General features: G+C 43.0%; 3 protein-coding genes and 1 long non-coding RNA gene across 5 annotated transcripts; 1 reads left to right on the plus strand and 3 right to left on the minus strand.

The window, feature by feature from the left end:
- Positions 1-584: 584 nt before the first annotated feature.
- LOC130690471 (ABC transporter G family member 20-like) lies at positions 585-4,561 on the minus strand. The gene is made up of 12 exons (XM_057513471.2): positions 4,239-4,561; positions 3,696-4,118; positions 3,263-3,356; positions 2,829-3,045; positions 2,660-2,768; positions 2,374-2,581; positions 2,118-2,295; positions 1,915-2,030; positions 1,775-1,845; positions 1,617-1,705; positions 1,368-1,544; positions 585-1,302 (listed from the first exon to the last, which is right to left on the minus strand). Exons 1-12 carry the CDS (start codon positions 4,424-4,426, stop codon positions 995-997), a joined length of 2,178 nt encoding a protein of 725 aa, XP_057369454.1. The 5' UTR covers positions 4,427-4,561; the 3' UTR covers positions 585-994.
- Positions 4,562-5,616: 1,055 nt separating this feature from the next.
- On the minus strand, positions 5,617-15,834 carry LOC130689486 (uncharacterized). 2 transcript variants are annotated; one of them, XM_059495807.1, is made up of 13 exons: positions 15,603-15,834; positions 14,010-14,223; positions 12,479-12,733; positions 10,994-12,404; positions 10,532-10,910; positions 9,600-10,084; positions 9,110-9,537; positions 8,767-9,045; positions 8,606-8,659; positions 8,291-8,422; positions 7,880-8,230; positions 6,658-7,819; positions 5,617-6,592 (listed from the first exon to the last, which is right to left on the minus strand). In XM_059495807.1, the coding sequence occupies exons 2-13, from the start codon at positions 14,100-14,102 to the stop codon at positions 6,342-6,344; spliced, it is 5,280 nt and encodes a 1,759-aa protein (XP_059351790.1). In that variant the 5' UTR covers positions 14,103-14,223; positions 15,603-15,834; the 3' UTR covers positions 5,617-6,341. The 2 variants fall into 2 exon arrangements, with proteins under 2 accessions (XP_059351790.1, XP_059351791.1); XM_059495808.1 differs by lacking the exon at positions 8,606-8,659.
- A 1,091-nt stretch (positions 15,835-16,925) lies between these two features.
- Positions 16,926-20,572, minus strand: LOC130690509 (uncharacterized). The gene is made up of 6 exons (XR_009001025.2): positions 20,288-20,572; positions 19,976-20,146; positions 19,636-19,833; positions 19,458-19,573; positions 18,520-19,370; positions 16,926-18,454 (listed from the first exon to the last, which is right to left on the minus strand). It is a non-coding gene; the product is annotated as an uncharacterized LOC130690509 (long non-coding RNA).
- Positions 18,318-22,274, plus strand: LOC130690492 (uncharacterized). Its single transcript, XM_057513499.2, has 7 exons — positions 18,318-18,605; positions 18,701-19,365; positions 20,091-20,126; positions 20,333-20,385; positions 20,602-20,652; positions 20,709-20,830; positions 21,974-22,274. The coding sequence occupies exons 1-7, from the start codon at positions 18,554-18,556 to the stop codon at positions 22,126-22,128; spliced, it is 1,134 nt and encodes a 377-aa protein (XP_057369482.1). The 5' UTR covers positions 18,318-18,553; the 3' UTR covers positions 22,129-22,274.
- The last annotated feature ends 283 nt before the right edge of the window (positions 22,275-22,557 follow it).

Here is a 22,557-nt window from a genome sequence, read left to right on the forward strand (position 1 = left end):
AGGTTAGCCCTGGAATTGTTCCCGTACAAAAAAAAAACTTCGCATTTTACACCTGTTTCATAATACATAATAAGATATGCTAGTTCGGCGATTTGAACAGCGCGAACTAAATCCCATCGTTTACGTGGTCAAAACACTTTCTTTTTCAACTTTCCTAGCATCGAATTTTGCTTGAACTTGGTAGCAGATGAAGATTAAAACAGGTTTGCGAATAAGGGGACATTCTCTTACCATCAGTGATCCTCAAGTGGACAGCTTGGTGCGAAGAAACTTGCTGAAGCGGACACGGCATCCACGTAGAACCCCTTGGCGCTATTATACCTGCGACAGCCGGCTAAAGTGGTTCAACTTAGTCTCACTTTAGAATTTAAAAACTTTCTAAAACCTACTCACCAATTTTCACTTTAAAAGCAAAAACTTGTGTTACCCTAAAAAAAAGGAGTGCTGGGTAGAACGGGTCAGTTCTCTACGGTTAGTCAAAAAATCTTGTTCAATCCGATCGGCATAACGTCCTAATTCTGAAAATGCTGTGGGTAGATTGAAAAACTGGTAAATTAGATTTAGAAATTGAAAATCCCGACATACTGAATCAAAACCATACAATTTTTTTTTATATTGTTGCGTTCATTGAATACACATGTGAACTTGTAACCTTCAGGATTTCGTTCGAGTACACCAACCTTATTTCTATAGACAAGCGTAAACTGCAAAAATATTGAATGAAAAACACCTATGCCCGAATATGCAAGAAACTAGTACAAAAACTTTGCTTTCGTTTAGAGGAATTAGGTCAAATCTTACATTTTCCAGTAAACAAGTTATGAACGTAAAAAAAAGGACAATAAGCCTGTTAACTGAGCTAAAATGCGTTCTTTTGTAAGCTCAAAATGTAACACCTGAGTAAAAACAGAAACCCTATAATTCACTAACGGACTTCCATTCGCTAAATATGGAAGGCTCCTGAAACATTAACCGTAAATCTAATCACTCAAGTTTAACTAGCAAACCTGCGGATACGTGCGACAATCAAGCAAAGCGCTAAAAACGCAAAAATCCACGAAATACTAACTAAAACCCCGGCATAAACATTAGAGTGGTCCACGCCCCACCCTCGTGAAAAGATGCATCTCACAGATTCGATGGCGCAGGTTAACGGCATCGCATAAGCGATCTTACGGAGATAAAGCGGCATACCTTCAATCGGCCAACAAATGCCACTAATAACTAATAAAGGAAGAAAACTGGCCTGTGAAAGCGATAGGGCCCCCATCTCATTATCGCACCCAGTGGATATCAATAATCCTAAATAAAGTTTTCAAAATTAAAAATGCTTAATTTAAAATAAAGATCTTAAAATATCAGTTTACCAAATGATATGCCGACAAGACCCTGCAGCAGAGTTATAAATATGGCAACAGCTAGATTGCCTTGACATGGAATGTTGAACACCAATAACATAACCACATAAACCAAGGCTGTCTGACCAACCATAACGGTGAACTGGTTAATCAGGTAACTCAACAAGATTTCAGGCATTCTCACGCCTGCGACAAGACTCATTCAATTATTCTGATCGTACAAAAAGTTTGACCGTCTGTAATTGGAAATCGACATACCTGCTACCAAACACCGGTCGAGTAAACCCTGCTTCCTTTCTGTAATGAAAACACCTGCCGTTAGCGCCACAGCCATGTTGTACACGATCCTTGAGAAAACACAAAAGTCGATTGAATGAATAGAATTATAAGTATTAAGTTTGAAAAAGCAAAACTACGATATGATAAGACCAGGTGCCATAAATTCAGTAAATGGAGTGTTTTTCTGGCCATAGACCGGATCAAGAAACTAAATAACATAATTAAATTATTAAGAAATTGATATCATGATGCAAAAAATAGAAATAATAATACTTACCGTAACGGGTAAGAGACCCGCTTCAGGCACGTTCCCACACGCTCCTCTAAAATCTCTGACAAAGTCTGAAAAGGCTTCCAAAAGCCATTTTTCAATAAACACGCCAACTTGCTGATCTAAGTTCATTACGAATATCTTCGTTAATCACTTCGTAAACCTGTGTACTAGAAAATGGGTGCAATAATCTAATGGTTTCAACTCACTGGAAGAATCCATGTTAATGCCGATTTGACTGCCGATAATATTTGCTAATTCTGCTGCATTACCATCCGATTCTCGCATTTCAAACTCTTTAGAGAAATTCCAGCCAAAATGCACGACTCCCCAGACTTGGCCTTTTCTTCCGGCTTCCAAAGCATCTGATACATTTGCATACGGGACCTGTGCTTCCAATTAATGCAACCATTCAATTTTTCGCCATTAGAACATCCCAGCAACTCATCAAAAGAAAGCACTAACCTGGATAATATTGTCTTTAATGTATCGAAGATAACGACAGCTGAGCATCGAGTAATCGCAATCCGTCGTGTAGTTGCAGACGTTTCCTTGGTTGACATCCAGCTCATCATTAACGATCGCCATTCTGAGGCCAGTTGGCTCGTGTCCAAGGGTTACATTAAACAGAGATGCTTGCAAAGCAGGTAAAAAATAGGTGAATAAAAATATCCTTTCCAATAAGAAATCAAAAGAGTGTCAGTCATCGACTTCACTAATATCTTAACTTTAAAAAGGTGAACACACAAACCCAATATTTCGAAAGGACAGCACGTAGTTCTTTCGAACTAATGCGCCGATGCGGTGCGCAGACAGCCGAGGTATCTTCAAACATGGGCCCTTACTGGAAGATGGATGTTCTAGTACAAATAGATGCATTAATGGAATGAAGATCAACAGCAATTTTTAATATAGAGTACCAGTTACTGAAGTGTTTAATCTGCATGTTGAGTGCTGCGTTGAAGCAGGAACAGCATTTGATGCATGTGCCTCAGTGTCACAGTCGAGTTGATTCTTACCATCATCTTTAATGCACAGCTTAAGAAAGACATCTTCTAACGATGGAGCTCTGTAATTATTCAGTAGATTTTCTGGTGAATCTTGGACCAACAGTCGACCAGAGCGCATCAAACCAATCTGAATGTGTGCACACAAATTAACATTAGTCTACAAATAAAACATGGCGTTGGTAACGTTGTGGCGTCCTAAAACGAGGTTTAAATGCAATTGACAGAATTTCATCCAATATTCTATAAGACTAAAAGCTAATCATGATCTAAGGGAGTAATGAATTGTAATCAAATTGGCTGAAGATAGAAATAGTAATCTAAATGATTTAGTTAAACCAGTATACCGTATGAGATTGGCGCGCTTCTTCAATGTAGTGGGTTGTGACAATGGCGGTTCTTCCATGTTCGACACTTAGACGTACGAGGTGATTCCAAATACTGTAAATGAGACCAGTGTCAGAGATCAACTACCTTGCGACGACCTTACGCAATACAACTACAGGTCACATTCGAGAACAGTGGCGCTCCTGGAGAGAGGGAGGGGTGACTAACTACGAAAATTGCAAACTCTTCCTTCAGTTTTTTACTTTCATATTGGTGTTCACGGAAATGCAGGTTTTTATTTGCAAACCGACCCTTTCTTTTTTCGAAGGATGAGTACGCAAAAACCTATTTAAACCAACCTGGAAATGGTTACGGGAGGGGTTCGGTAAACTCAACGTAAACGAAAGACAAAAACCTACTTTGAAACATAAAAAGAAACAAATATGACGTCACCTGTGACTTAGCAAAGGGTCCACACCGACAGTTGGTTCATCTAAAATAAGCAATTCCGGCTCGTGAAACAATGCAACGGCGAACGACACGCGGCGCTGCTGACCACCGCTCAACGTCTTGACGTAACGATCGCATGGAGGCAGGTCCAACAATTTAGACAGAAATTCACATTGTGAGTTGATGAACGCCGCCTTTAACTTGTAGATACCACCGAAGAAAAAGAGCGTCTCTTTGATTGTAAAATTTCCATAGAGGGCCAGTTCTTGGGGCATGTAGCCGACCTTTGGACCAGGGATGCCACTGTTTAACGAACCGGGCTCATGCCCCAAAACTAAAAGTTCCCCGCTATTCAAACTACGACGACCGACGAGGCAACTCAACAGAGTTGTCTTACCACAACCACTGGCTCCCAGTAATCCATAACTGTAAAATACAAATAAAGTGATAAATTATGCTGAGATTTTTGAACAACGGTTGGTTTCCACAGAAATTTAAAGAACTACATTACGTGAGAATATCTGGGGTGAAACATGTAGAACTTACATTGTCCCTTTTTTAACCGCCATGTTTAGCTCATTGAGTACTGGATAGCGGTTGCTTCCCACACCGTAAGTTTTGATCGCGTTCCGTACAATAACTCCGTGAACGGCATTGCCAGTTGCGTTATTGTTGGTTTCACTAACCCCATGTGATGCGATGTCCGAATTTTCAACACCTATTTTCATTTTCATTGTTTTTTTTTTTTTTCAAAAACTAGCTCGCCAATTAAAAACGAACTTTGTTGCACGTTCTCAAAAGCTAACGAACACGTTAAACTGATACTTCAAAATTGCGTAAATCACGTCAGAAAACGGACGTAAAACAGTAGACGTTTGTAAGACCAGATCTGAAGTAAAACTGTTTATAGTGCAGTCGGCGCAGTTATATTATATTTTGTTTCTTCTCTATGTTACTGTTACACCATTGACGCCTGTAGGCAAACCCAAATTTTTACCATTTGCAAGTATAGAACGTAGGGCAGGCCTCGTGACGGCCGCCATCTTACAGGTGGGAGACCCTTCCGCATTTCACGCATACGTGATTTCGCTGTGATGCAAAGCGAGAAAGTTCGGCATTTTATAAAGAGCTTCAGGAACTGCCTGTCGATCAATCATTTCTTTAAGTGAAATCTTTCACGGTAGACGAACGTAGCGAAAATAAAATTACACGTGCAATCGTTAGACGTCCAATTTGCAATCAAGATATTAGGCAATACAATACCCGTCGACACAAAAGGAGGGGCTTTGAATGATAGACATGGGTTTCGTTTGGGCCGTCACGAAAACAAACGACATTTTAGGATGCACTGCGTTCGAGGATGAACACATTTCGAATACAAATCAGATAACCTAAAACCTGATTCTTTTGTTTGAATAAAAAGAAAAAACGTAGATATTTGAATATGACGTAGAAGGTAGAAGCCCATTCTCGTCGAGTCATGTTCGGGCGATGACCGATATCCGTTCGTGATTGACGTCTGACGAAAAAAAATGCGGCATCATCGCATAAGCCGTAGGTCGGGAAAGGGGAAGCCGACATCGGATAAAATATCTTTTCTATTTCTGATAGCCGCATTTTAAAAACCATTGTAGTTTTCTTAGCGGGTGAAAGTTAAGTGTGGCGAAGTGAAATTGGTACGGAGGAAAAGTTGATCATCTGATTGTGATCAAAAGGAAAAATGGCATGTGAAAGTAAATTGCAAGTAGAAGTCGCAAAAAAATAATCAATTAGAATTTCTTTTAAATTTTAAAAATGACCCACCTTTCAGTGTGTGTGTTATCGCCGTGTGAACGGGTTGTCATAGTCCAGGTTGGCAGCACGAACTGGAACACGACAGCCAAAAATTGCAACAACAGTTTCCTGGAAATGGAACACGAAAGACTTGCATAAAATACCTTTTTCATTTATTACAACGTCACTGAATGCCAATTGTACAATTCTTTTTTTTCCATTTTTAAAAGTTAAGAGAGTCATAAAGAGAGAGATTGGTATGAGGGTACAGAGAGCAGAGAATTGCAATCATACACACATTTAAAAAAAAAAACACAGCTACAATGTAAATAATACAAAAAGGGCAGGAAACAAAAAGGCAAAAAAAAAAAAAAGATTTCGAATTCAAAATGAAAACTCATCCGGGTTTTGATCTTGAACGAGTCACGGATTAGGTGAAAGAGTTCTGTTTTTTTTTCGTACGAAATGCGAACATGGTTATTCAGAAAAGAGAGTAAGACACGAAGCACAAAGAAAAGTGATAAAAAATGAAGAGTAGCAAGAAAAAAACAAACAAACACTATACAAATTATTTGCACGTGATAAGGTGGGTGAGGCGCACACACACACACACACCGATCTAGTAAAGTAGGTAGGCGGAGATCATGGCAATAATCTCGCTAGCTTTTGAACAAACATTTGATTCATTCCAACTACATACGTACATCATTTATAGAAAATGAAAAAAAAACAACATAAAGATTCATGTTCAATTTGTTGAAAAATAACAAGCAAATAGTAATTGTTTTTTTAAATACTGGCAGCTGCCCCATTTTTTTAATTATTTAAGTATCAGCTGTGGAATGCAGATGTCGTGTTGGTCATTTGCCAATCGATTTACTTCTTCCTGGAAGCTTTCTCTGCCAGTTTTTCGGCTTTCCGCTGAAGTTTCTCCCTCTCTTTGCGCTCCCGCTCGCGGTTGCGTTTGTCTTTATCAGCGGCCGCTCGTAGCTCCTTGAGTCGGTGCTTGAGTCGGGCTCGTTCGGCCGCCTGCGGCACTAGTAACTTGATCCTGGGCGACTCCATAGTCAACAGCTCTTCGCCTCGCACTCCATTAGCTGCAAAATGGACAGTGTACGTTTCCAATCCTTTAAAATAATAATAATAATAATCAGCAATCAATGTGAATTGTGCCAATGAAAATGTAAAGTACCAATAGATCGGAGCCAATTGCCGACGTTTTCGACGTTCCACTCGGAAACGGGTGATTGATGGAACGGCGTGTGAGCGGACGAATTGGATGAAATGGAGACGATCGATGACGTCAACGAGTCCGTCATGCCACTGGCGCTGTTACTCCGCACGACTGACGTGCCATCTGGTGTGACAGCAGTGCTAACCGGATTGGAACGCATGGAGCCTCTCATTTGAGGATCGAGGGCGGGTCGGGCGTCTTGACCCGACCCGACTGGATAAAAAACATTGGGTTGATGGGGCGGTGGGGCAGGTCTTTGTTCTGTTGGGGCTGATCTGCCCATGCTGCGGTTGGACGATGTAGCCGGCTGGAGTCGGATCGGAACGGCAGGTTCCACGCCACCAGCATTAACGTTGGAATGCTCTCTCAAGAATTCCCGTTCGGCCAACAGCTGTTTCAATTGCTCGTTGACGTGCTGTTGGGGCAGCGATCGGGGCGGCTGAGAGTGTTGCTGAACATTGGCGTACCCGCCGCTGGCAGTTGTGCTGCTATTGGTCGTAGCGAAATGCTGATGCTCCTGTTGGTAATACGTCGTTGTGGACTGATGGAGCTCTTCGGCCTTGACGGTGGACACAGTGGCCGTGTGATAGTGACGTTGTTGTTGCATTTGCTGTTGTTGGATTTGCTGTTGTTGGATCTGTTGTTGTTGCATTTGCTGTTGCTGTATTTGCTGTTGTTGGATCTGTTGTTGTTGAAACTGTAATAGCTGTTGTTGTTGAATTTGTTGTTGCGTCGTTTCTTGTTGTTGTTGGTAATATTGTTGTTGCGAACTACTCGAATAGACTTGCTGCTGCGATCGGGTTGTGCCAACCGTTCGACCCGTGCTGGTCGTGGCGGATGTCGTGGAGGCAAAGAAGGCTTCGTGGAACTGGATCGACTCTTGAGAACGGTTGTGGCCCGTCGATTCAGTCATGGAATCAGCGTCCAGTCTAGAGGATTCTTCGATGTAACTGTGCTCTAAGGAGGACGTCGACGACATGCTAGCACCTCCTCCAACGCCACCAGACCGTCGAAGAAGTCCTTGAGACGGAGATTGACGTAGAGCCATGCCGCCACGAGAGGCCAGCTCGGCTCGGCCGCGGGCAGCTGATGTGTCCAGCGGCTCGTGCGGTGGAATGACCTGTACATCAACATTTAAATAATTAAACTGGAACAATCGACACTTCTAAAAACGACATACCCTGTCCAGCTCTTCCTTGAGCTCGACGGCCAAGGAGGAATCGGTCTGACTCGTATCGAGAACCGCCAGATCTGCGACGTCGCTCAGGGTCGACTCTACAAAGCCGACCGAGAGGAGGCCTCCCAAATTGGGTGGCGGCGGAGGGATGGAGACGGGCAAACCAGCGGCTCTCTGGGCTTCAACCAAATGAAGCTCCAGCAGCTGCATACGGTGCTGCAGAGCCTGCAGGAGCGTGTGGAAGCCGGCCTCACGATGTCTGACTTTCAGGAGCACTTCGCGCTCGCGCTCCTGCATTCCGTTAATCATCTGTTTTGCTTTATTATATTTCTCCTCTAACGAGCTGTATTGATTCTGTTAATCGATATCATAATTAACATCATTAATTTTAAATAAATTAAAAAAATATCATGCCTGAGTTTGGGCCAGGACGGATTGATAGGCAGTGACTTCTTGCTGGACACCAGTTAAGGCTCGTTCGTATTCCCTTACATTGCTGTTGGACTCGGCCTCCTGGTGGCGACTATTGGCTTCTAATTCTGTCAGCTGGACAAAAGAAAAATGAACATTTAAAAAACCCATTATCAAAACTGAAAACGTCTGGGGTGGTTATCATGCCATTCAATGTCTTTTGGTGTTACGTCGTGTGTCTAAAAGGCAAAAGCTTTAAAAAAACAAATGAATTTCTATTCGTCTGCTAGCGGTGGTTCGTCTTTGCATTCATCTTACCCTCTTTTTCAAACTGAGCAGTTCACTCTCCGCTTTGACGGAACGGGTCACAGCCTGCGCGATTCACGTTTACATTAAAATCAAACATCAAATGGACTTGGGCATTTTTAATGGACGTGTTTGGCAATGATCAGAAAAACAAATTAAAAAGAAAATTGAACCTCTTTGAGCTTTTGCTGGAGAGCCTGAACGCTTTCCTCCTGAGCATTCAATACAGCAGGGATCGAATTGGCTGGAACATCTGGTAAGGCTGGAGTGGATTGGCTGGAAGCGAGAGAGGCTGGAGCACTATTGCTACTGTGATACGAAGGCGGAGCGCTAACGTAAGGAGGTGGCCCAGCTCCGGAACTCATGTCCGGCTCTTCCGCCACGTTGTTCATGAAATGTCGAGTCAATTCTGCTTCCATGGCTCGACGACGATCTTCCCTTTCACGGTCAGCCTAATTAAATTTCAATAATTAAATTTTTTTTTAAAACACATGAAAGTTAAATAGATAAGAGCACCTGGACGGATTGGCGGATAAGTTGGGCCACTTCGCTGTTTTGCGGATCGTTTTCGCGGCCAATGAGAAACTGGACAAGGCCGGACGTGTTTCGTAGGACGGAAGCGGCGTAGGCTTGCGTGACGCCAACGAGCGATTGCCCGTCTACCTGAATAATTTGGTCGTTCACTTGGATGAGACCATCGCGGGCAGCTGCTCCGCCCTCTGTAATTGTCTTAACAAAGATGCCCAGCTTCTCTAATCCAGCATCGGCTCCTACACCCATTCCGATGATGCTGAGACCTAAACCTTCGGGTCCTTTAATCAATTCGACGGGGAACACGTCCATCTTTTCCACTCGTTTTTCCAGCTCGTATTCGGCCGATGCGGCAACAGGGTCGACATCTTCGTTGCGTCTGTCGTAATCGTTGACGGAAAATGTGCTGTACACTGTCAAAAAAGATAAAAATAAAAAAATGGAATTTTTGGACGTGTTCCAAAATGATACGCACCTCGAATGGGATCTGTGGTGAAGCGGACGCGAATGTTGCGAGGCCTGGGCTCGGCTTCGCCGTTGGTTACGATGAGAGGAACGGACGGCTCTTCGGCTGGTGGTAAGCCGGGCATTTCCAGCCAATAATGTCCGTCTTGCAGATAATGAACGCCGTCTTCATCGACGTAAGGTGCCGCTACTGTCGCATCGTCCACAGGAATTGCCTTGTCCGTTTCATCTTGTTTTTCGGGCTCTGACTGGGCCTGCCACGATTCGTCGTCTGCAAATGGCACGTCTTGGGCCAGTTGATCCAAAATGGAGGCACCGGACACGACAAGAGTCACGTTGTTCACTGAAACTTCTTCGATGTCTTCTAACGTTGGCGATTTGCTCTTGGCATTGCCCATATTCTGTGGACCGGCGCTGACCGGCGCCGGTTCCAGACTGTCCGGCTCTAACGAGACGGACTCGCTTTCATGGGCGTTGGTCGCCGTCTGGCCCGATCTAAAGTGGAATGCAAACAAGACCCCCAAACACGTGAGTCACATCGATTCAAAAAAAAAAAAAAAAATTTCCTTAAAACACCAAAAAAAAAACCTGGAACAACAACTCACTTGACGCGTCTTTCCAAAATTCTGAGAGATGCCAAGTTTTAATGAAGTCAAAATACATATCAACGAAATAATTAAAAGATTTTCGAAAATAAAAACAAAGCGGTGGCGACGTCATGCAGAAGCCCATAGTTCCAGTACAGAAATAACGTGCAGACGCGGACAGCGACAGGACAAAAAAAAAAAAAAAAAAACCAAAAAAAGGAGGTTAAAAAAAAAGGATAAAAACGACGACATCTTGTAGAAAAAAAGGCTAATGCCAAAAAAGAAAAGGTTGCAGAAATTCGGCTGATTGCCAACAACAACAAACAAAACTCTTTAGAGGCTTTTTGCGTTTTACCTGGAACTCAAAAGACTATCAGCCTCATCGGATGTCATTAGCAGTTCGTCGGAATCGATACTGGACGAATCAACGTCGACCCGGAATTCGGGCCGGCGGAGGTAGATCTCGTTATCTTCGACTACCTCATCCGGCTCGTTAGACGGAAGCTGTTGAACGACAGTCACTTCCGTCGGTTGACTCTCTTCCAATTCCGGATGCGACTGATCGTGACTCGTATCAATTTCGATCAATTCCGGCTCCAGACTATCAATGGCAGCGTCGTCAGATGATTCTAATAAATCAGAAAATCCTTCCAGCTGGAGGACGTAACGTCCACCTTCAACTGCCTCCACCACGTCAAGTGCTGCCTCTTCAACAATGTCCGTCTGCACGACAACTGCAATTTAAAAAAATGAATTTAAAAAAATGAATTTAAAAAAATTAAATTAAATGTCATAAAGATAACACGTTTTTTATTACTAGGAGGTGCTGGACTGATTTCTTTGCGGAATTCCGGCGGTGGACTGCTGAGCGGCGACAGATCCGTTTCCGACATTTCGGAGCTAGTGCGGAAGAGCTCCTCGTCGTCGGGTTCCAGTTGTTTGGCTTCGTCACCATCCGAGACGAGAGCGTCGAAATCCAGAGTGGCGCTCTTGAAGACGGGCGAGTCGTCCAGTTGGGTCGGCGTCCGCAATTGCCACTCGTCGAACCGGGCGCTGGTCACTGAATTGTCGTAAAAGACTTCCTCGCTCTCCTGGAGACTGCTGTTGAGCGAGACCGTCTTGTCCGGCTGAGAAATGGGCTCAGCCGGAGGAGAGACGGGCTTCTCGCAATCGATTCGGTCCAGCGCTTCTTCGATGAGCGTCTCGGTTGTGGCTGGAATTTTGTCCAGCACGACGATGCCGCTGTCCGTGCTGAGCAAATCAGCGCCATTTTTCGAAGGGCAATCCTCTTTTTCCAGTTCGCATTGGACGGGCGTTTCGCTCGATCGAAACGATTGATTAAGACTGGCCGTCTCGTTGAGTTCGGTGCGGGCCGAACTGCCGCTGTTGTTACTCCGCGTTTCAAACGATTCGTTGAGATTGTCGGCCGACTGGTTGGTCCGGTTCGAGGTAGTTGTCAGCTTCGTTTGCGCCTCAAAGCGCTGACGGGCCGATAGGAAGTACGAGCTCTCTTTTCCCGTCTCTTTGTTAGCTGGAGGCGATACTGGAACAGATGGCGATGCCATCCATCCGGACAGCAGTCCCGTCCGTTCTTTGGCCCACGTTTCTTTCTCATTATTGATGGATATGTTGGTAGGGGGCGGGCCTTTCTTTTCGCTGTTAATGCGGTTGATGGCCTCCGGGTTGAGGGCCGGCTTGGCTTGCAGGGTCGGTTTGGAGCTGCCTTTGAAATGCTGGATCCAGTTTTTCTGCTTCTCGATGAGCTCTTTACTGGAAATTCGAGCCTTATCCGTCTTGGCCGGCAGTTCGGGCTTGCTGGCCGGCGGATTTAATTTGCCCACCACTTGCACTTGAACGGTTTCCATTTTGGGTTCGTGCCCGTTGGTGTGTTTCCGTTCCGTCCGAGCGGAGCGCAACGCATCGACTGAGCTGCCTCGGTTGCGATCTGGAACCGGTGCGTTGCTGGGCGATGGAGACCGTCCCGATCGGATCCCAGGAGCCGATTGGTGTCGTTCCGTTGCCAGAGGCGATGGCGAACGAGACGAGTAGTGCGAATGTCTGGAACTTTCACTGCCGACACGGCTCGACCGTCCGCTATGACTCTTTTCGATGCCTTTGCAAGGGTCTTTCTTGTCTTCAAAGCCCAGCTTTTCAAACAGAGCACGGGCAGTATTGAACCTGGCCAATTGGCTTTCTGTCCGCACGACAGTCGGACCAAGACTGGGACCCTGTGTGTCCAAAAAGAAAAGAAAAGAAAGAGTCACGTTTGGGTAGTAGATAATTGCAAAGTAAGGAATGTTACGTCTTGATGAGTCGTTTCCTTGTCGGTTTCGCTGCGGCTGGACGGTTTCGTGCGGCCGACTGCAATCGGCGGAGCGGCAACGGTGAGCGGGATGGAAGAGGTGGGAGACACGGGTGGAACGGCAGCTGCAACGTCTTCTTTGGAACGACTCTGAAAGAGGTGGGCAAGCTGAGAGACTTTGGCTCCGACGACACTCTTGGCCGTAGCAGATTGTTGTCCGTCTTCACCGTTAGAGTGCTGACTAAGGGGCCGGCCCTGAAAATCAATGAAACGCAAACCGTTCACATGCAGCTCATTAGCCGATCGTACAGAGTCAAACTCGACGTGCATTTCACACAATCCTCCCACCTCCCATTGTTTACCTCAAAAAAACAAAAACAAACAATAAACTGCAGAAAGAATGTGGAATTCCACAGATTAGGCCAACGTACTGTAAATGGAAGGCCTGTCAGCCCGGCACTACAGTAGCCAATAACAAAATGTTCTGCTTGACAGCGCCGCCAAGCAGCTGGTATGTGATTGACAAAAACGTGTCGTCTGCTATATATATCTTATCGTTACACAACAATGCAGTTATTTCCATCGCGAGATAACACCGAAATATGCCAATTGCAAAAAAAAAAAACGTTTAAGTGAAACAAACACTTGTGTGTGTACCAGTTGTGCAGCACTGTGGCAGAGTTCGATGCTATTGAAATTGTTACGAGGAGGTAAGTCGGACAGCGATTGAAACAAAGACACGAACCACGAGCACAATGTCGTCGGCGAATGGCTGTCGATTTCATAACGTCCCATACTCCCCTCCTTTAATCTACAAGCCTCTGATTATCTTTAAACAAATGTTCCTCCAATAGTGGGACGACATGCTTTTGAACGGAGCTATGACAAGACTAGAAATGCATTGAATTCTCTTGGTTTCTATCACTGCATTTGCAGCGAAGGAATAAACTAATGGACTGAATCGAAATCTCCTCCCCCTTTGCACGTTGTTCTTAACGTTCCATTTGCTCGTCTTAAAAATAGAAACAAAATTCGAATTGTTTTTTCTTTCTCCTTTGAATTCAACGAGGCGTTTCTCGATAATGCTAAGTGGACCGCGACGCCTGGCGACGACACCGCCACCAGGCATCGTCCGTTGACTCAAGTCAAGCGTTACGGTTTTAAGGTCAGGACGCCGACCGTTGTACAATCAAACGGGGGAAAACATAAAAAATAAAAAAAAAAATACTGCGTCTGTAAGAAGGAAAAAAAAGGACGCGCGTAAACAATGAGCCAATCACAGCAGCTGAGCGTGTAAAAATATATATCGTTTCCTGCCCCCTTTTTTTTTTACAAGGGACATTTGTTATCTGATGAATGAAAGATCAAGGAAAACGAACGACATTGAAAAGAAGGAGCCACCCGTATGATTTCCCCCAGACTCTACGTGACGTCAATGATATTCTACCCCCTCGCTTAAATTTATCTTAATTTCTACTTAAGGAAAAAATGAAAGTGTGAGTTTAATGGAAATCGATTTAAAACTGTTCACCTTATCACGGTGTTGACCATGTTGTGGTTGCATGCTGGGAGCGACGTGGCGACCGGGCCGGCTCATGAACTCGGCCCGTACGGACGATGACATCTTTTGCTTTGAGCTTCTTCTCCTCCTCCTTTTGTGTGTCTTGTCTGTGAAGTTAATTTGTCCAAGCCGTTGGCTTTGCCCGTATGGCTTCTGTCTCCCGTTCCAATGTTGCAATTTTTTTCTATTCGACATAAACAGAAAAAAAAATTATTATTATTTTCAACCTGTTGTTTTTTTGTTTGTTTTTTTTTGTGAAAATATGTTAATTGTTTTTCACATCATACAAGACGAAAATAAGAACAAGACAAAAAAAAAACTGGACAGTCTTCTTTTTTTTTCCACCATTGGATACACACAATAGCCTAAAGGACGGACATGGGAGGAGGGCTTTAAACTATGCGGTTTCCTTACACATATTTTTTTCATTTGGCTGCTGTGTTCGGTAAATGGATAAGAAATAAGAACAAAACAGAACAGCAGAAATGGACAGGACACAAAGAGAGAAAATAAGGATGCCCCCAAATGTGAACACGACCAACATGTGCAAGCCATGTGAGGCGTAGTCGTGCTGGGCAATAGGGAAAGGTTGTTTTGTCCGGTGACGTAGTAGTTTGGTTTTTTTCACAAAAGAAACATAAAAAAAAGTTAAACTTCTGTTGCAAGTTTTTCGAGTCATCCGGAAGTTCCACCGCGCACGGATGAATCCGGGCCAAAGTCCGACTCTGCCCGTTATTTATATATAAAATTAAAAGAAGGAGAGGTAGTGTGTGGTTGCTAGACCGGTGGGTGGCGGTTAAGCTGGCACATTGGAATAGGGTCCCCTCCATCCCATAGGTACCTCTCGTGTTTTTTTTTTAGGCAAATCCCCTTCCGCTCAACGACATGTACATTTCGTATATGCTCGGACACAATGTGGCCAGATTTGAAGCTACGAGTAATGGATCGATAAGCCGACGTCGACTTGCCATAAACGACACAATGGACGGAGGATCATGAATCGTTAAAACAGGGGTGGAATGTACATGGATTACTTTAGCTAAACAGTAATCAGATAAGAAAAAGAAAAGGCTACACAGAGCTCAAGTTCACACCACCCCACCCCAATTGAATTATTTCCAAAGACTGGAGTGGGTCGCAATAGATAAAAATCACTTTGTGCTAAGTTAGGTGATGAAATCATGTGGATAAGCAATTTCACCATTCCAGACAAATCCCTCCTACTGTGACACTTTTCTTCAACTTGTATGACACATCATGTGCCATGTTAGGGTTCGGTTGTTATTGATTGCACTCCAGCAAAGGAAGAAACGATCCAAAGCTGACAATGAATATATGATGCCATACACACTCACATGCAGACAGCCAGAGTGAGCCCACTGAAAAGAAAGAGTTCATTGCACTGATTTGTACAGGAACGCTGAACCCCCTGTAGATATAGTCCAAACTTTTCTAGCTAAGAGGTGGTAGACCCAGGGTGCAACTTAGAAAAAAAAAACTGTGATCGAGAAGGGATAAACACAGACAAAACAAAACAATTTGTTGTCAACACATTCAATATACCTTCGGCGTTAGTCAGCTTGATCTGTGGCCTTCGTCATTCTCTGATTATTTTCACCACAAAATCAATGTCATATCCACGCCGATCACACTGTTGTGTCGTCTGGCACGATCGAACGAACGAACGAGAAAACACCTTTTTTTTGCCACCACCAATCTCTTTTCCACTAGAAGAACTCTTGAGCGTCTAATTACTCCGCTGCCGGACACACAGAGCTCACAACACACACAGTTCGAAAGAAGGCAGCTCTCTGATGGCAAACACGGTCGAGTTTCCAATCCGCTGCGGGCTTTTTTTACATGACAGCACAGCATTTACACCCGGGCCCCAGAACGAACAAGCCCACCTTTTTTTTTCTTCTTCCAGTACTATTCTCTTTTTTTCTCCCCTTTTTCTTTACACCATTCAGCAGCAGTCAGGCAACACACAGATAGCCCAACGCAAGCCTGAAGGAGAATGAGAACATTTTTTTCTATTTCCCAGACAAGAAATGTCAAACTGTGTGCGTTGAGACTGCCACCTATTGATAGTCAATTGAACTTTGTGTTTTCGTAGCGAGAAGACAGAAGTTATAAGAATCAAGTATGTAAAATAATAACGAAAATATTCTCAACACACGTATTAAAATTAAAAAAAAAAACAGATAACTAAACATACCACACAATGTTTCGGTCCAAAGCCTCTTACCGAAGAACGTAGGTATATTTTCAATTGAAAAACAAAAACAACACGACGAATGTTAGCGACCGCAAAAATGAACCAACGCGATCTTGTTGCATGTTTTCAACTACTGCCGTCTGTTCCTTCCCCCCACAAGATTTCCTCCTCTCTAATGGCTCACGCGTGACAAAAAGAGTCGAGGGTTCAAGAGGTGGTCTGAAATAAGACGGTGCAAAAGAGGGAGAGCTCATACGGTTACGGGCCCGATGCCAAAATAATGCTGCATTTAAAAATGAAAGAAAAAACCGAAAAACTAGCTACCTAGCTAACAGCTAAAGCCTCATCAAAGACCCCAGCAGCATAATATAAGGGGAAGAAAATATATAAATATTCCAAACTTCTCTTTTCCCGGGCCAAAAGGTTGATCCTTCTTTGACGTAAAGATCTATCACTGTGGGGGATATCCATCCAAACGAGTGTGGCGCTGTTAAAGTAAACAAAAAGGGCACAAAGAAAAATGAATGCTTAACCGAACTGAACAAATGGCCGCAGCACGTCATGGTGGAAAGAAAAAAGCGACATAAAGAGCCGAAACAAAAGCATTAGTCATGACGCCCTTCAAACAATAAAAGAAGAAAGATTAATGCTCTGCGTACAGCTTAAGCTGCCGTATCCTGTTGTTTCTTTCATACAGTGTAATGCTCCTAACAAAGAAATAAAAATTGTTTAATAAAACGAAATAAGCGTTTGATGATTCAAACCCGGCCGAGCGTAAATGAATTTTTATCACGTGTTTTGTTTAGTTGAAATTGATTCCGACAGATGGTTGAACGAAAATCGCCGTTGTACGTCTTGCACCTGGTGAGTTTTTCCCGATGGTGCTTATTGATGTTCAAATACAACATTCCTTTGCTATCCTCAATTCGGATGAATGGCGTGCCGCACCTTTAATTTACTCTTTCTATATCTCCAGGCTTTTTCTTTAGGTGTTCCTCTCCATTGCAGAGCCCCTTTTAATCATTAGCCTGCGAAACCCTTCTTGTGGTTCATGTCCTAAAAAGAAAAATCACGTTTAGCTTTGGGATAAAACTCTGCTTTATACGAATTTAAAAAACGATTTTCGATGTCGTGTTTCGTCTGCATTAACCGACACAAAAAAGGGAAAGTGGGGTCCTTCGATTTGATGTTGACTTGATGATGTTTTGGCGACCATTAGATCATTTCAATCCCTGCATTTGAAAGAAAAAAAAAACAGGAAATTTGCCAATGCGCACCCAGACGATTTCCTCTCTCTGTCTGTTGTGTATTTATTAAATACACAACAGAGAAGTCGACTGGTATGAGCATATGAAGTAAAAAGGAGAAAAATCAGCTCCGGAGAAATCGGATGAGAAAGGGGGAGACGAGGTTGGTAGTTGTTAGAGAAAGTTTTGTTGTTGTCGCTGCATAAATATGCGACGGGACAACAACAAAAGTAATCATTTTTTTTTTTTGATTTTGAAAAGTGAAAATTAAAAGCAAAAATCAACGAATTCATTACAAAATAAACTGGTATGCACGCGATAAAGGTTTTTTACAACTTTCTTTCAATTGTTCTGATTTTGTTCTGCGTAGTTGGCAACCGGGGCAAGTCTTAAATAAATCAATAGGAAGAAGAATATGAACTGTATAGCGCACGTGTAAGGACGGGTGACATGTTGACCGAGATATCGGAGATATCCCTGAAGCGCATCCACCTACTTACCGATCTATTTTGCCGTATGCATATACTTTGTACGCACGCCAATGGGCAGCGTCTCCCTTCTTCGTCACGAATCGATAGATATCACTTATGCCTTCATCGCCAATCATAACCAAAACATAAGGAACAGAAGAAAAAGAAAAGAAAATAAACTTCTCTTTTTTGTGTGTGGTTTGTTCAGTTGCTTAATTCATGGTTGTTGCACGTAAGTGACGTCGTTGTATGTGATCAATCCGCGTTGACCAAGTATAGTCGGTTTCACTTTCTCCCCGGGTTTTTTTCTTTCCCTCTTTTTTCCAGTTTTTTTAGTTCACGGACCGGTAGAGACGCGCTGCTTTTCCTTCTATTGGACGTTTCGTTCGTTATTGTTTCTCTCTCTCTTTTGGATTTCGAAAAGAGACGCCATCAGATCGCCGTTGTGAATGGTGGTCGATTTCTGCCGCTCCAGCAGCTCTAAAAAAAAAAAAGAATTACGAACGATCCATCACTAAACAAAACGATAGTAAAAATATTTTTACCCCAGTGCATTTGTTTCTAACGGCGCCAATCGACATGAAGTTCAAATGTCCGTGGATAAAGAAACGGTTAATAGCCGTCATTTTAGGTGAGTTTTCTGCAATTTTTTCATTGGCTTTTCTTGTCGTTGAATCGATTGAAGAGAGAAGAAAGAAAACTTTTGATTTGGGTTAACTCGTGCAGTGCTGATGGCGGTTGGAGGCTCATCGGAATCCGGAAGAAGAAACAGTACGATAACGGTGAAACAGCTCAGCAATGACAGCACAACAACAGAGGCATCGTCACCGTTGGCGCTGGTCGCCGCCGAATCGCTGCAGGTTCAGCGACAAGCTTTCCTCTCCGTCATTCTATCTTATTTGGCCAGGCCGGAAGAGAATCCAGCCGACGGCGACGCGTTGGAGGGTCGTGATGTCCAAGACACCAACGAACAAGACCAAGTGAGGGATGAAAATAACAACCTGACTGCTGGCCAGTCGTGGTCACGGTTCGCTGATTCTCATATCCATCTGCGAGTGTTACGCAGCACTTCCGAGCCGGAAGCGAGAGCCCTCTTTTCCCGATCGAGAACGGCTCATCCATCATCAGGGATAAACCGCCATAATCCACGGCGTCAGTTTCAGTTCAATCCAAATGTCCAACGGCCGAGTTCGACGGCCGTCAGTGTTCCACCGTCCGATCGGACGGCCGAATTGGCCGAATTGTTGCGAGAAAATCTTCTACGTCAGAGAAGGAGAAATCAGCTGATTGATGGCGAGGCCGAAGAAACTTCAGCGACGATCGAAGTCGTTCAGACCCGAACGCCTTTCGTCATTCGAAATGGCGAGATGATAATGAACGACTTACCCATGGTATACTAGTTAAACAAAAAAAAAAAAAAACGGAAATTATTTTTTAAAAAATCATTTGAAACTATTAAATAATGTCGTATTAAATTTCTCACGATTTCCTTTACTTCGGAGCACTTTTTCTTCTATTCCTTTCTTCCAATGAATGCATGTCGTGTACAGAATACACGTATATGGGGAGATGGAATCTTCTTCAAATATATATTTTTCCCTGGAAATGTTTGTATGAAAATAGTTTAAGGCTATCAATTCTTCTATACGTGACTCACTCACCTTCTTGACGGAACGAGTTCGTTATTGTCCACGAATGTTTAGGACAAAAACGACTATCATACGTTCGTTTCACGCAGAAAGGCATTTGGAATTCCATTGGCCGTTTTGGGTTTATTTGGAAAATTTTAGAATAAGAATCTTCTCTGGTCTTGGTCTAATTCTGATGTCATTTCGGTCTCAGCACTTCCTAGAATAATTCTATAGAGGAAAAAGAAAAGGAGAGGAAAAATTAAGGAAACATGGCGGCGTGCCTTTGGCTGTGTCGCACACAAGGCAAACATGACTCTGTTGGTGATTAGTGGATATCTTTCAACTCTTTTCTACCATTATTTTTTTTTACCTTTTCGGCCGAAGCAAACTTGATGAACCGGTTGTATGTGTGTGTTGTTATTTGTGTGTCCTTCAATGCTACCACACAATCGACAGATGATAACATGTTGATGTTTTTTTGACAGGTGGAGCGACGCAGCATTCCCCAATTCGGTGGCATGGTAAAGATTTTTCACGTGACCTTCATTAAAAAGAAAAACACAAAGTTTTAATCGTACTTTTACAACAAGTCTCAAGGAAATTGATTCACTGGATGACAAAGAAAAAGAAATTGACAGCATGTGATAAATGACGAACTTTCCATTCAACTACTAACAAGAACGTTCTTTTTTTTCTGTTTCAATTTGTTTTTCCTGGATTTCTCAAGGTGATCCTTTACACTCGAGCCAGTCCCTTACGTCTATTGTATTACGGCAATTGGTAAGGAATTCAATCATAGTTTCTAAACGCATCGCATTTCGTCGTGGCATTTCCTTTCGTTCGCATTCCAAGTAATTGACTTCTCATGGTCATTCGTTTGAATCTAGCTTTCAGTTTAAAAAATCTAATTCGCTCACGACAGCTCAATTTCACATATTGACCACTAGATGGCATTCACTAATACTCTTTTTTTTTTTGCGTTCTAAAAAATTACAGGTGCGGATCGGGCGGAATGGGTCCCGCCCTGGACAGTATTGATCAATGCTGGTAATTTGAATAATCAGTTCGTTCAGACATTTCAATAATTCTAAATCTAAATGTAGCATGACACACGATCAGTGTTACGGCGATGTAGAGCAATTGCCGTGTAAGGTGATCTTCCAGAAACCCTACACCGTTCATTACGCTTGGCGATGGGTGGAGGAGCGAAAACAAGCTTATTGCCGTAAGTATTGGAATGTTTTGAATTACGGGAGAAGAAAAAAAAAATTGTTTTTTGCTTTCCAAAAGAGATATTGTGCCAAATCAGTGTTTTTCAACGGCAAGAATAGCAGCGGTTTGGGATAAGAAAAGAGAAAATTTTTTAAAGAAAGTGGCTCAAGTATTTTCAGAGTATCTGCATGTGACAAGTGAAAGAAAAGGAAGAAACAGCCAAACATAATTTTTTTGGGAAAATGAGAATAAGGAAAAAGAAAAACAAGCTTATGATAAACCCGCATACTTTCGCTAGGAACTCAAATTTCGTCACGGTTTTTCACGAAAATGTTGAAAAGCTTTGTCTCCCCTTCAAGTTCAATCCCGTTTTCTTTCTTTTTTTTTCTACCACCCACCATATTCAAAGCTGAGAACGAATCATTTACATATGTTGTTTGACGGCCCATCTTACACTCCAAAGAGTGTTTCATCAGCAACCTCTTCTTCCGACCGTTCACCCTTTCGGCTCGGCAATCGGAGCCGGAGGGGAAAGCGTACATATAATTTGATATGCAAGTGCTGCTCAAACAAGACGCCATCTGGCGTCAAGTCAACTGGAAGCCAAAGAAAGAAAAAAAAAACAAATCTAGCAGCAGATGGATAATATTTCCTAAATAAAATGCAAAACGCGCGGTGGATTCAAAATTTGTTTCTGACGTCATCGCTAATCCGAACGGTGCGGAGTAAACAATGCCCAGTGACGAGTCACCGTCCAGCACGTGATTTTTTTTTTTTTTTTTTAAGTTTTGACGTCTATAGCGACCGACGGTGTGAATTCGCATTTGTCTCAAATCTGTTTTCCGACATGCTTCCGGAAACCGTATTTCTCGAATCAAAAGAGGCCTTCGTACATCTGAGATGATTACACACTGCAAATGATGACAGGTCATCCATCTAAACCCAACGCACCAGCCCACCACAATTTTTTGTGGTTTCTACGATTTTTAAAGAAATCTGTTTCGACTATTTGTTTAATCAAAATCCGTAACGGTGTTTCAAAGTCTTAATCACGATACCGTAACAAAAGGACAGGTTTACGTTTTTTGCTGTTTAGAAACATTATCACGCTTACACGTCCAATGTTATCATCTCTTATATGTTTACGTCTTTACAGTGCGAACAGGTGACAGGTGTGCCGACATGACTTGCGAATGCGACCGAATTGCGGCTGCCTGTTTCGCCAAACACATGATCAACGCCAAATTGAAGGGAAATCGATTACGCAAGCATCGCAATCGAGTTAAACATCCTATTCTGCGCGGCCAATAATTTCAAAGACTGTGTTCAATTCAAAACATCACGTTAAAAAACAACTCGACCGATATTCAAATTGATCCTTGCATTTTCCACTAAAATACTCCCGTTTTTCGCCCATGTCACTCTTTACATTACCACCCACGACCCAGATTGTTTTCGCAGTTCAATAAACTGTATACTTAGTTGTAAACCATTACAAGCAAGAAAAAGAATTATTTCAACAAACGAAATTGTGAATTTCTTACCAACTTAATTCAACGATTTTAATACGGTAAATCATCTCGGTCAACCAACTTTACATCCTCTGGAACTCGAGGACATAAAGCTGTTTAATAACCGACGAATAGTAGCAATCAAAGATTTTTATGTAAAGGATATTCAAATGAGCTATAACGTTCCTTGGACTGCGAAAACGTTATTGCACGTCTTGAGAAAAGGAAA

Source organism: Daphnia carinata, chromosome 6 (assembly GCF_022539665.2).
Source record: "Daphnia carinata strain CSIRO-1 chromosome 6, CSIRO_AGI_Dcar_HiC_V3, whole genome shotgun sequence".
Classification (NCBI taxonomy): domain Eukaryota; kingdom Metazoa; phylum Arthropoda; class Branchiopoda; order Diplostraca; family Daphniidae; genus Daphnia; species Daphnia carinata.